The 13,760-nt window shown below is 42.5% G+C and overlaps 1 protein-coding gene across 1 annotated transcript in view; it reads left to right on the forward strand.

Annotated features, from left to right (window-relative positions):
- Window positions 1-13,760, forward strand: part of LOC141340435 (FERM, ARHGEF and pleckstrin domain-containing protein 1) — a 69,460-nt gene that overhangs the window by 23,506 nt on the left and 32,194 nt on the right. Inside the window, exon 3 of the mRNA XM_073845395.1 lies at window positions 11,529-11,633. Coding sequence (XP_073701496.1) covers window positions 11,529-11,633 — 105 coding nt within the window. The remainder of the gene's footprint in view (window positions 1-11,528; window positions 11,634-13,760) is intronic.

Below are 13,760 nucleotides of genomic sequence, written 5' to 3' on the forward strand. Positions count from 1 at the left end.
CATTCCTCTAAGGCCAACTTGACTGCCAACAACTCCCGGTTACCAATATCGTAATTTGATTCCGCAGGTGACAGACGATGTGAATAAAACGCGCAAGGATGCATCTTGTCGTCTGTGGTCGAACGCTGTGAGAGAACCGCACCTACCCCCACCTCTGATGCGTCAACCTCCACCACGAACTGACGTGAAGGATCAGGGGTCACCAGGATGGGAGCCGAAACAAAACGGCTTTTCAGTTTGGAAAACGCAGCCTCGGCTGCGTCAGACCACCTGAACGTCGTTCTGGGGGAGGTTAAGGCTGTCAGAGGTGCGGCTAGTTGGCTGTAATTGCGGACGAACCGTCGGTAAAAATTGGCAAACCCCAGAAACCTCTGTAGGGCCTTACGGGAATCTGGAGTTGGCCAATCCACCACAGCCTGAACCTTCGCTGGATCCACACGAACTCCCTCAGCCGACAAGATGTACCCTAGAAAAGGAACAGACTGTGCATGAAAGTCGCATTTCTCCGCCTTGACAAAAAGCCCATTCTCTAACAGCCTTTGGAGCACTCGTCTGACGTGCTGCACATGTTCCTGGAGAGAAGAGGAAAAAATCAATATGTCGTCCAGGTAGACATAAATGAATTGATCGACCATGTCTCGCAGCACATCATTGACGAGTGCCTGAAAGACCCCTGGGGAGTTGGACAAGCCGAAGGGCATGACCAAGTACTCAAAGTGCCCCCTGGGGGTATTAAAGGCGGTCTTCCACTCATCTCCCCTCCTGATGCGAACCAAATGATAAGCGTTTCTTAAGTCCAATTTAGTGAAGACTGACGCTCCCTGCAACCTCTCGAAGGCTGAAGATATCAACGGCAAAGGATAGGTATTCTTTACCGTGATATTATTCAACCCCCGGTAATCAATACAAGGTCGCAGAGATCCGTCTTTCTTCCCCACAAAAAAGAACCCCGCCCCCGCTGGAGAAGAGGAGGGTCGAATGAACCCGGCTGCTAGAGAATCAGAAATGTATTTCTCCATAGCCTCTCTTTCAGGAGTAGAAAGTGAATATAATTTGCCCTTAGGCGGAGACGTACCTGGCAGTAAATCTATAGCACAGTCATAGGGACGATGAGGAGGGAGAGAATCAGCCCTAGACTTACTGAACACTTCCTTCAGGTCGAGGTACTCCGCGGGCACGTTACACAGATCTGTCGTCTTTTCCTGCAACACAACACCAGAAACAGACGAACAAGCAGACACAAGACAGGACTCATGACACTTAATGCTCCACTCAGACACAGACTTAAGCTGCCAATCAATCCTGGGGTTGTGTTTGATGAGCCAAGGGTGACCTAAAACAACGGGTGCATGAGGGGAGTCCAGTATGTAAAAGGAAATACTCTCACGGTGATTGCCTGACACCGTGAGAGTAACAGGTTCGGATATGGTGGTGATGGTGGGAAGAGTCTGACCGTTGAGGGCGTGGACGGCGATGGTACTACTGAGGGGAAGAAGTGGAACATGGTGAAGAACAGCAAACGAAAAATCCATAAAATTACCTTCCGCCCCCGAATCCAGTAGTGCAGTGCAACGGATGTCGTGAAGATGCCATGCAAGCCTAACCGGAAGGAGGGTGGAGGAGGGTCTAGACGAGGGCTTGGTAGCGGAGATCCCACCCGACAGTAGCCTCACATTTACTGCCGGGCCTGCCCTTTTACCGGACAGCTGGCAGCAAAGTGCCCAGCTGCCCCACAGTACATACACAATCCGCGGGATCTCCGCCTCTCCCTCTCCTCCCGAGTAAGCCGAGCCCGACCCACCTGCATAGGCTCGTGATCGTCGAAGGGACTGACCGCGTCACTGCCGCTGGCTCGAGGTGAGAGTCCCTCCCCAGGGGGGAACCGAGCGGGTAACCACCGCCGCTCGGCTCGGGAGAGTCGAGCGTCCACCCGCAGTGCCAGGTCGATGAGGGCGTTGAGGTCTGCGGGCAGATCCAGGGCGTAGATTTCCCGTTGGACGCGGTCAGCCAGCCCATGCAGGAACATGTCCCACTGCGCCTCCTCGTTCCATCGGCACTCTGCCGCCAGGGTGCGAAACTCGATGGAAAAATCAGAAACGGACCTCTCCCCCTGCTTGAGGTCCGTTAGTCTCCGCGCAGCCTCTCTTCCGGTGGCTGCGCGGTCAAACACCCTTTTCATCTCGGCGGCAAGTGCCGAGAACGAGGCACAACACGGATCCTGGTTTTCCCACACCGCCGTGCCCCAAAGGGCTGCCTTCCCCGTTAACAGGGTGAGCGCGAACGCCACCTTGCTCTCCTCACTAGGAAACGTGCGGGGCTGTAAAGAAAAATGCATCGTACATCTAGTGAGGAAAGCTCGGCAGAAGTTCGGCTCACCACTGTACAGCTCTGGTGGGGGAAGGCGGGGCTCCGGTAGATGGGCAGCCCCAGATGGTCCAGGAAGGGGAACCGGAGCGGCCGACATGGGCGGCGTGGGTGGCGCAGCGGGAAGTTGCATTTGTTGCATCCGCTGGGTCAGGTCGGACACCTGTGTCACAAGAGCTCGGACGGCCGTTCCCGTGTCCGTGGAGCTCTTCTCCTGGGCTTCCAGCCGAGAGATGCAAGACATCAAACATTCCTCCAGAGTGAGACGTGAAGATCCTGCTGCTTCCATTGATGGTCGATAGTTCTGTGACGGTGCAAACAGAGACGAGGAAGCAAATGCAGTGCAATGAACGTTTATTGAGACAAACAAAGAACAAACTGCAAAGTGGTGAGATCCCTCGGCTGGTGTGACACAGGGGCTTGATGGCTGCGGTGATGTGGCGTGATGATCCCGTGAAGGTGAGTAAATCCAGAACACTGACGAAATACACATCCAACGAGACGAAGACACGACCAACAATCCTGACACGAACCCAAATCCAGAATGAACTATCGACAGAGGAGATGAAAGCGAGGTGAGTATATATAGCCGGGGATGATGAGATGCACCTGTGGAGGACTGATTGGCAGCGTGCTGGGGAGCATGACGTCACACGCAAACACACACATACCACATGATAACGAGACAGAGAAAAACACAACAGATGTATGTACCGTGACAAAAACTGCAAAAAAGATAGAAAAGGCTTACTCGAGTTAATTTGCTGAAAGGCTGCAGATGTCATCATGGTTTATGGTGGATTAAGTAATAAATTATTTTAATAGTTTAATGGGGGAGTTTTGATCAGGGTTGATTATTTTTCTAATAAAACATGGAGAAGTTAGAAATACAGGCCTTAGGACTTTTTTGTGAAAGGAAAATTATTTAAAAATATGCATAAAAATAAAGATTATTTAAGCTGCATTTCTTAATGATTTCTTATACATTTTTTGGGCAATTACTGTATGTAAATTCCTGCTGTTTGTTGAGCAAGAAGTTGACTCTCTAACAGAGTAATTTCAAGCAGATGGTTAACTGTTTTTTGAGTTTAAATATGATGCAGGTTATGTGTGAGGTCTGCATCGTCATAAAGTGTTTGGAGTGAAATATCTTATTGTCACAGTTTTATTGTGTTGATTTGCTCATGTCTCTGGAAAAGACTAATGTTTCTCTCTTTCTTTGTTCTCTCTGTCATTCTCTCAAACATTAAGATCATCTCATGGGCCGTGATGAAAGCGGTGTATCTTGTTTTCAACCACAGTCATTCACTCTGACTATCTGTTTGCTTTACACAGTATAATTTGAAGAGAAAATCCAGCAATTATCTCACATTCTTTAGCTTTGACTTTCTGAGATACTCTACCAACATTCCACACATCACAGATATTTCCTGGGAACCTTTGCAGTAGATTTGTACAATGTTTGTCTGTTAAACTTTTTAAACTTTTTTTAAAAAGTATACACTACCAGTCAAAATTTTTTTTGAACAGTAAAATGTTTAATGTTTTTTAAAGAAGTTTTTCTGCTCACCAAGCCTGCATTTGTTTGATCTTTAAGTACAACAAAAACAGTAATATTTTGAAATATTTTTACTATTTAAAATAACTGTTTTGTATTTGAATATAATGTAAAATGTAATTTATTCCTTTGATCAAAGCTACATTTTCAGCATCATTACTCTAGTCTTCAGTGTCACATGATCCTTCAGAAATCATTCTAATTTATTATTATTTTTATTAATATTTAAAACAGTTGAGTACATTTATTTTCAGGATTCTTTGATGAATAGAAAGATGCAAATATCAGCATTTATCTGAAATAAAAAGATTTTGTAACATTATACACTATACCATTCAAAAGATTGGAGTCAGTATAATTCTATAATACTTTTATTTAGCAATGATACTTTAAATTGATCCAAAGTGATGATAAAGACATTTGTAATGTTACAAAAGATTTCTATTTCAGATAAATGCTGTTCTTCTGAACTTTCTATTCCTCAAAGAAACCTGAAACAAAAATTCTACTCAGTTGTTTTTTAACATAATATTAATAATAAATGTTTTTTGAGAGCAAATCAGAACATTAAAATGATTTCTGAAGGATCATGTGACTGGAGTAATGATGGTAAACATTCAGCTTTGAAATCACAGGAATAAATTACATTTTTAAATATATTCAAATAGAAAACAGCTATTTTAAAGGAACACTCCACTTTTTAAAAAAAAAATTGGCTCATTCTCCAGCTCCCCCCGAGTTAATAAGTTGAGTTTTACCGTTTTGAAATCCATTCAGCTGTTCTCCTGTTCTGGCGATATCACTTTTAGCATAGCTTAGCATAGATCATTGAATCCTATTAGACCAATAGCATCGCGTTCAAAAATGACCAACGAGTTTCCATATTTGTTGTATTTAAAACTTGACTCTTCTGTAGTTATATCGTGTACTAAGACTGGTGGAAATGCAAAGCTGCGAGTTTCTAGGCTGATAAGATTAGGAACTACACTTCCATTCCGGCGTAATAGTCAAGGAAGTTTGCTGCCGTAATATGGCCAAAGCAGGCAAAGTATTATCAGAAATGAGTTCCCAGCTAGTTTAGCATTTGCACATGTGCTGCGTGGTATTACTGCTCCTGCTTCAGCCTTATTACGGCAGCAAACTTCCTTGACTATTACGCCGGAATGGAAGTGTAGTTCCTATTCTTGAAATTCTTAAGAAGTTCTCAAATATGTTCTTAAGAACATCTTCATTTTTTTTCTTAAGAAGAAAATGATACATCTATCTGAGTGAATGCATGGCTGAAGACGCATTTTATAAACACTTCAACGTCTATTTTGCGGTTTCTGCAGATTATCCTAATAATCATAATACGCACGCACATTTTCGGCAAGACCTTGACTGGCGCTCGGCTTCATGTTTTTAATGCACCGTGTTTTTGAAGTTACTTTTAAAGGGTCTGTCTTAAGCTTTGGCGATCAGTTTTACTAATTTTTGTGTTGTTTTTGTTCCCTCGTCCGAATGAACGCTTAAGGTATGTGTGTGCGCGCTGCTACAGCAAACGCCTCGTGCACATATGTGCTAAATACGGTCAAAGATTATGTCGTATTTTTAGGCCAAGTAAAATAAAAATTGTTTAATTAAATCTCCCTATCTGACTCGATTTTGTAGAGTTGCTACTGAGTTTTGATGTCAGCAAAAAGTAGGGTCTTACATAGGCTAATCATGACCGATCATTGTTTACATTATCAGTCATTGCTGTCACTTCAGAACTCGTGCTCATCTCTAATAATAGTCCTAATATGTATTATATGTAGCTACTAGTGTTGCAATGCTTAATCAACTCTACAGGTGAAAAACAGAAGCTCTCTGCTGTTTGTGGACAGTCATGGCTAAGACAAAGGAGCACACTGAGGACCTGCGGCTGCACATTGTGGCTGCTCACAAGTCAGGAAAGGGCTATAAGACCATATCTAAATGTTTTGAAGTTCCAGTGGCTACGGTGCAAAGTATTATTAAAAAATACAAGACGTTCCGCACTGTGAAAAATCTCAGAGGACGTGGTCGAAAGCCAAAAGTGACACCTGTGCTGGCCAGGAGGATAGTGAGAGAGGTGGCAACATCTCAAGGCAGACAGTTCAGTGGACACTGCACACCGCTGGGTTCCACGGACACACACCAAGGAGGACACCACTTCTCCAGATAAGGCACACAAAAGCCCGCTTGTGCTTTGCAAATGCTCATCTGAACAAAGAAGAAGACTTCTGGTCTTCTGTTTTATGGTCAAATGAAACAAAAATTGAATTGTTTGGCCACAATGATGTAGCCTTCATTTGACGTAAAAGAGAAACCTTCAACCCTAAGAACACCATCCCCACTGTCAAACATGGTGGTGGGAACCTAATGTTTTGGGGGTGTTTTTCAGTCGGTGGACCAGGGAACCTGGTCACAGTAAACGGCACCATGAAAAAGGAGCAATACATCAAAATTCTCAACAACAACATCAGGCAGTCTGCAGTGGCCTTGGGCACCAGTGGACATTTCAGCACGACAACGACCCAAAACACACAGCAAAAGTGGTGAAGAAATGGTTAGCAGACAAAAACATTAACGTTTTGCAATGACCCAGCCAGAGTCCTGACTTAAAGGAGAACTCCGGTGTGATATTGACCTAAAGTGTATTGAATCATGATACCGAGTGTGAAAGTACCTTGCATATCTCATCTCGTCTTGTCCACTGCAGTCCGAAATCTGGGGTCAGTTAGCCGATACTCACAACAGCTTGTCAATGAGAGTCAATGGGGCATCGAAGCAGTCATGTAAATAAATCACTGTTTTACGCCATTTACGAGGCACAAAGTAGTGCCACACTTCATCGGTAGACTTCCAAGGGCCCCGACATTTAAAACGTGACATTGAAAACTCATAAAAAGCACCGGTAGTTTATTTACGAGAAGATTTATACAGACAGTAACTGCAAGAAGTTAAGCGATCGCCGCCATCTTGAATGTAGTCACGATAAGACGAGTGACGAGCAGGAAGGAAACTACAACCTGATAAGTTGAAAACCTGATACGTTCCTTCCTGCTCGTCACTCGACTTAACGTGACTACATTCAAGATGGCGGCGATCGCTTAACATCTTGCAGTTACTGTCTGTATAAATCTTCTCGTAAATAAACTACCGGTGCTTTTTATGAGTTCTCAGTGTCTCGTTTTAAATGTCGGGGCCCTTGGAAGTCTACCGATGAAGTATGGCGCTACTTTGTGCCTCGTAAATGGCGTAAAACAGTGATTTATTTACATGACTGCTTCGATGCCCCATTGACTCTCATTGACAAGCTGTTGTGAGTATCGGCTAACTGACCCCAGATTTCGGACTGCAGTGGACAAGACGAGATGAGATATGCAAGGTACGTTCACACTCGGTATCATGATTCAATACACTTTAGGTCAATATCACACCGGAGTTCTCCTTTAAAACCAATTGAGAATATGTGGAGGGAGCTAAAGATCAGGGTGATGGCAAGGAGACCTGAAAGAGTTGGAGCTCATTGCTAAAGATGAATGGGCAAAAATACCAGTGGAGACATGCAAAAAGATGGTCAGCAATTATAGGAAGCGTTTGATTGCTGTAATAGCTAATAAAAGTTTTTCTATTGATTATTGAGAAGGGTATGAATAATTTTGGACATGCCACTTTTTGTTCAAATGTAAATAAAAGATAAGTAATAATTTCCACAATAATTCCTCTTGTACATCGTCTTATTATCTTCTGGGAGACGTCGGTGTCATTTCTAATAAAAATAAAAAAAACTAGCTGGTTGAATAAAAGTAACTTTAAGTCAGAATTTGCCAGGGGTATGAATCATTTCGGCTTGAATGTATATATACATACACATACATTAATGTCCTGCCCACTCTTGTGAAAACAATTCACTAAAACTAATATGCTATTATAAGTAATAAATAAAAGGGTTGCAGTTGCTGTATCATGTTACTTATTTAATTTGTTGCAAGTGTTTCAACAGTGTGGCATTAGCATTGTATTTTCCATGTGTTGGTGTGGGGGGATGGGAAGAATGGCGTGTGTGTGATGTGATCTCTAATGACGTGTCTTTAAGGCAGATGCAAGCATGGCAATGACAATCTGTCCTCCTGACACAATAGAGCATCCACAATGACAGACCATTTGCTGTTTTTGTGTCTGTACAAGGTTCTCTTTAGAAAATGTCTTAGATCTTGCAAACAAAGAGGGCTGAACAAATGTTTCAGGGTGATTTTCCACCGACTGAACACCAGTTTCTGCTGGGCTGAGTTAATGAATAGACTACACACGTACACACACACACACACACACACACACACACACACACACACACACACACACACACACACACACACACACACACACACACACACACACACACACAGACAGATGCCTGTGGCATTTTCACCCGCTTCTGTTGTCTTGTAACCTCTCAGTAATTGACTTGGCTCATGTTAACTAGATATAATGGGTCAGTTCTGTTTGTAGAGCGACAGACAAAGACAGTGACAGACAAACGGATGTGTGTATTGGAGCTGTAGCTAATTATTTCAAAAATGCATTTATCTTTCTTGACCACAAACATAACACTGTGCCTAAATAGAGTTAAGGGTTGTGGTTTTTAGTCCATTAATGTCATCTATATGCTAGTGTAAATTTGTTTTTTGCAAATACACTTTTGACATTTACAGTCTTTCTCTTCCAGAATTTTTTAATATAAAACAGACTGATAATGATTCAGGAATGGATCCCAGTGTTTACCCAATCAAAGATAGAAAGTAAAAACCTTCTTCTAATACCACATGCAGTTGGCTAGCAATAGCAAATAACAAATCAAATTCCTTTTAACAGGAAATATATCATCACATGAAAACTGTGTGAATATGCACTTGTATTGTATTGAATGTACACTTGTAGTGTACTTCAGATCTTAAAAGTATGTATACTTTGCAGATACGATAATGAAAAAAGTCCACTTAAGTGTACTTAACTTACAGTTGAGGTCAAAAGTTTACATACACCTTGCAGAATCTGCAAAATGTTAATTATTTGACCAAAATAAGAGGGATCAAGAGAGATTATACGAAATGCATGTTATTTTTTTATTTAGTACTGACCAGAATAAGGTATTTCACCAGAGAAGAGCTGAGGGGTGAACACTTTTTGGATTTGAAGATCAGGGCGAATTTAACTTCTGGGAAACATGTAAGTATCTTCTGTAGTTTCTGAAGGGCAGTACTGAATAAAAAAAAAAAAGATATTTAGGCAAAATAAGAAAAATGTACACAGCTTTTGATGCATTGTGTTTCCTTCTGGAGCATCAGTGAGCGTTTGAACCTTTTGTAATAGTTGCATTTGAGTTCCTCAGTTGTCCTCAGTGTGAAGTGATAGATCTCCAAATCATACAGTCATTGTTGGAAAGGGTTCAAATACACAAAAATGCTGGAAAACCAAAGTATTTGTGGGACCTGAAGGATTTTTCTGAAGAACAGCAGGCAGGTTAACTGTTCAGGACAAACAAGGGACTCATAAACAACTATCACTAAACAAACAAACAAACAAAAAAACAGCTGTGGATCATTCAGGTAACAACACAGTATTAAGAATCAAGTGTATGTAAACTTTTGAACGGGGTCATTTTTATAAATTCAACTATTATTTTCTCTTGTGGACTATATGTAAACATCTTTTATGTGAAATATCTTATTCAAGTTAGTACTAAATAAAAATAACATGCATTTTGCATGATCCCTCTTATTTTGGTAAAATAATTCACATTTTGCAGATTCTGCAAGGTGTATGTAAACTTTCGACCTCAACTGTATTTTGATGTGTAGGATAACATACTAAAGCACATGTAAAAAACTTAATTGTAATGTTATCTATAGTGTGAAATGTAATTAATTTAGTTATTTTTATACTATCCAGTTTTAAAAGCATGCTAAAATGTACTTCCTTTCACAAGGGGAAGCCATTTCATAGGGTCTTTAAGTTATAAACACACACACACACACCAGGATGATAGCATTCATTGTCAAATATTTTCAATATTGATTTTTGTATGCGTTCGTTGTTACCGAAGGAGTAGAATAATATTAACATCAATGTTAAAAATCTCTTTGTTTCTATGTTCAGCTTTCCTTTCTGATGGTCTTACACTTGTGACTTATTTACCTAATTAGGACCTCTGTCTCTCTTTTACCACTCTCTCTCTCTCTTTGTCTTTGTCTTTATGATGTGTCTCTATGCTGTGAGACGATGAGTTAATAATCTTGCCCCCTGGTTATGATAACCATGGCAACTGTGTGATTTTCCATGGGAACCGGATGGAAGGATCATCAGGATGGAATGTTTCAAATCTCACTGTCATTGCTGCAGATATTTGCTCAGACTTGTGTTTCTTCAGAAGGGGGCGGAGCAGTGCTTCATCTTCTGCTGATGATGTAATGAGTCAGTCTGAGCTTCTGTTGAAAAGTATACAGATTCCAACAAGCAATAAAATTCTGTCTATTCTATGTTTCTGTCCAAAATAATGGGCGACGAGCAACAAGATGCTTTGTGGGTAATTTGGTTGCAATACATAGGCCCACCAACCAGTACTTATAAAGCACATATTAAAAAGGACAAATCATGCAAATCTGACTTTTTCCTTGTTTAAGTGTTATAACTTAGTGCATCTACTAAACCAGAAAATGTGAAAAAGGACAACCCAGTAACTTTGTTTTGGTAAGCCTTTTTCTGCAAGCATGTGAAAAAACAAGTGCGTAAGATTTCGCTCCCCCGTAGGGATCTTATTATAATATTATTGCCCCTTAAACTGCACGTTTACACCCACTGTGTGTCATTTTGTTTTCGCAAGTGACAACGGTGTACCAGTTCTAACGTCATGGCAAAAGATTGAGCAAAGTATGCTAACTGTTCTGTCTTTGGCTGCACAGACGAGCACTGAACACTATTTAGAGTCCCAGCCTCAGAAGAGACAACAGAGCAGTGGATTTATTGATTTAGATACTGTATATTACGCTGCTGCCACACAGATCTAATATAAACGTGATTTCTTTCTGTGTGCGTGCTTCAGATGTGTTCGTTCAGAAAACCCTATATTTTTAGCAGAGCATCTGAAGTACAAGCTGTAAAGGCACAGCTCTATTCTGAAAAGGGGGCGGGGATAAGCAGGTCATTTGCATTTCAAGACATGCACGAAAACAGCCTGTTTTTGCTTCCACTCAAAATAGGCATTTTCAAAATTATGTAATACATGATCTGTGAGGTAGTTTGAGCTGAAACTTCACAGACACATTAAGGAGACACCTGAGACTTATATTACATATTGTGAAAAGGGGCATAATAAGTCTCCTTTAAAAGTACGCTAAAAGGGTGTTTATCCTGAAAGGTGCCTGAATGATAAAAACAGCCAACATGCAATAGTTTGTCTTTCTAAAAGCTGTCCTGACCGTTCTTAAATAGTCCTTTGCAAGATCTTAGATTCAGAAGCAAAATAGTTTAAAAGGTTTTGACATCAAACCTATTTGGTTCTTAATAGAAGCTTCATTAAATCATCTGTGTTTGTTGTTAACAGCATCGAGCTACGGGCCGGGTTCTGTTCGAGATGGTCTGCCTGCATCTGAACCTTATTGAGGGGGATTACTTTGGCCTAGAGTACCAAAGCCATCATAGAAAGATGGTAAGTCCGAGATTTTTTCTATTTTTTATTTAACCAAATACAGTCATAATTAAGCATTAAGACCAAGATGGCGGCGCGTACACATCGCGAGGCTCAGTGTCTCTCCAGTTTCTGCAAATTTGCAGTATTTTACCTGCTCATCTCGGGTCTGTTCGTGCATCGTACACCCGACAGGAGCTTTTGGATATTGGTTTGTATATTCCCGACAGTTTTATCAGCAATCTTCGACTCGTCCCTGAGATCGCAAGATCACCCGAGGCTGCGCACTCTACCCGGCCGGGCGGAAGTGCTCGTAGGCGGCGACGTGACTGTAAACAAAGACAGGGGATGCGTGGAGGACTAAGAGCTAAGCTAAAGCTAACACAACACCGGCTCTCTTTACCCAGCATTTTCCTCGCTAATGTACGGTCGCTGGTGAACAAAATGGACGAGATTCGACTCCGCATCAACCACAGCAAGAGACTTTGGCACTAATGTCTTCTTCCTGGATGAGCTTAATGACTTTTATGCTCGCTTTGAGAGCACTCACCCATCACACTAACCTCCTCTGATGTACACACCGCATTGAGCCGGATCAACGCGCGCAAGGCTGCTGGACCAGACGGTATTCCTGGACGCGTACTGAGGGCATGTGCAGAGCAGCTCGCTGGGGTATTCACAGACATTTTTAACATGTCCCTTGCCCAAGCAGCTGTACCAGCATGTTTTAAATCCACCTCCATTGTGCCAGTGCCGAAACACTCCAACCCAACATGCCTGAACGACTACCGCCCTGTAGCACTCACACCCATCATTATGAAGTGCTTCGAGCGGCTGGTCCTCTCACACCTCAAGAACTCTCTCCAATCCACACTGGACCCACACCAGTTTGCCTACCGTGGCAATAGGAGCACAGATGATGCAGTCTCCATAGCGCTGCACTCTGTACTCACACACCTGGACAATACAAACACCTATGCACGAATGCTGTTTGTTGATTTTAGCTCAGCATTCAACACTGTCAGACCATCTAAGTTAATCACCAAACTTAGAGACCTGGACATTAACACCTCACTGTGTAACTGGATTATGGACCTCAGCATGTTAGATCAGGTCACATCTGCTCCACTACTGTCACACTCAACACTGGTGTGCCACAGGGCTGTGTGCTGAGCCCCTTCCTCTACTCCCTCTTCACCCACGACTGCAGGCCTGTTTATGGATCTAACTCCATCATCAAGTTCGCAGACGACACTACAGTGATCGGTCTCATCAGCAACAACGATGATACTGCCTACAGGGAGGAGATTCAGCACCTGGCCACGTGGTGCACAGACAATAATCTGCTCCTTAACATTAACAAGACCAAGGAGCTCATTGTGGACTTCAGGAAGGGAAGAAGAGGTTCACATGAACCCATCCACATCAATGGGATGGGTGTTGAGCCTGTTTCTTCCTTCAAGTTCCTGGGGACCCTCATTTTAGAGGATCTATCCTGGACCACCAACACCTCCAGCCTGGTCAAGAAGGCTCACCAGCGCCTGTTCTTCTTGAGAACACTTAAGAAGAACCAGCTGTCCTCAGCCATCCTGGTGAACTTCTATCGCTGCACGATAGAAAGCATTCTAACAAACTGTGTCACAGTCTGGTACGGAAGCTGCTCTGTTGTGGAGCGTAAGGCACTGCAGCGGGTGGTGAAAACTGCCCAACACATCATAGGGAGTCCACTTCCAACCATTGAGGACATCCAGAAGAAGCACTGTTTGCGTCGAGCACGCAGTATTCTTAAGGATTCCTCTCACCCCGCCCACAAACTGTTTTCTCTCCTGCCTTCCGGTAGGCGCTTCAGATGCCCAAAGACTAGAACCAGCAGACTGAGGAACAGCTTCTTTCCCAGAGCTGTCTCCTTATTGAACTCTGCCCCCACTGACACCTGCCCCTCTCACCCACCCCACACTCTCCCCACTACCATTGCACTATTTAATATTCTTTGCACTACACTGTATATACCCATTTGTAAATGCACATTTCCATTGCACATATACATATAGATTTATCACAGATTTACAATATCTATACATGTCTATTTGTAAATTCCTGCTTCAGTAAACAGCAACCTGTATATTATGTTCATATCTACCTGCAATT

The sequence above is a fragment of the Garra rufa genome, chromosome 8 (assembly GCF_049309525.1).
Source record: "Garra rufa chromosome 8, GarRuf1.0, whole genome shotgun sequence".
Taxonomy (NCBI): domain Eukaryota; kingdom Metazoa; phylum Chordata; class Actinopteri; order Cypriniformes; family Cyprinidae; genus Garra; species Garra rufa.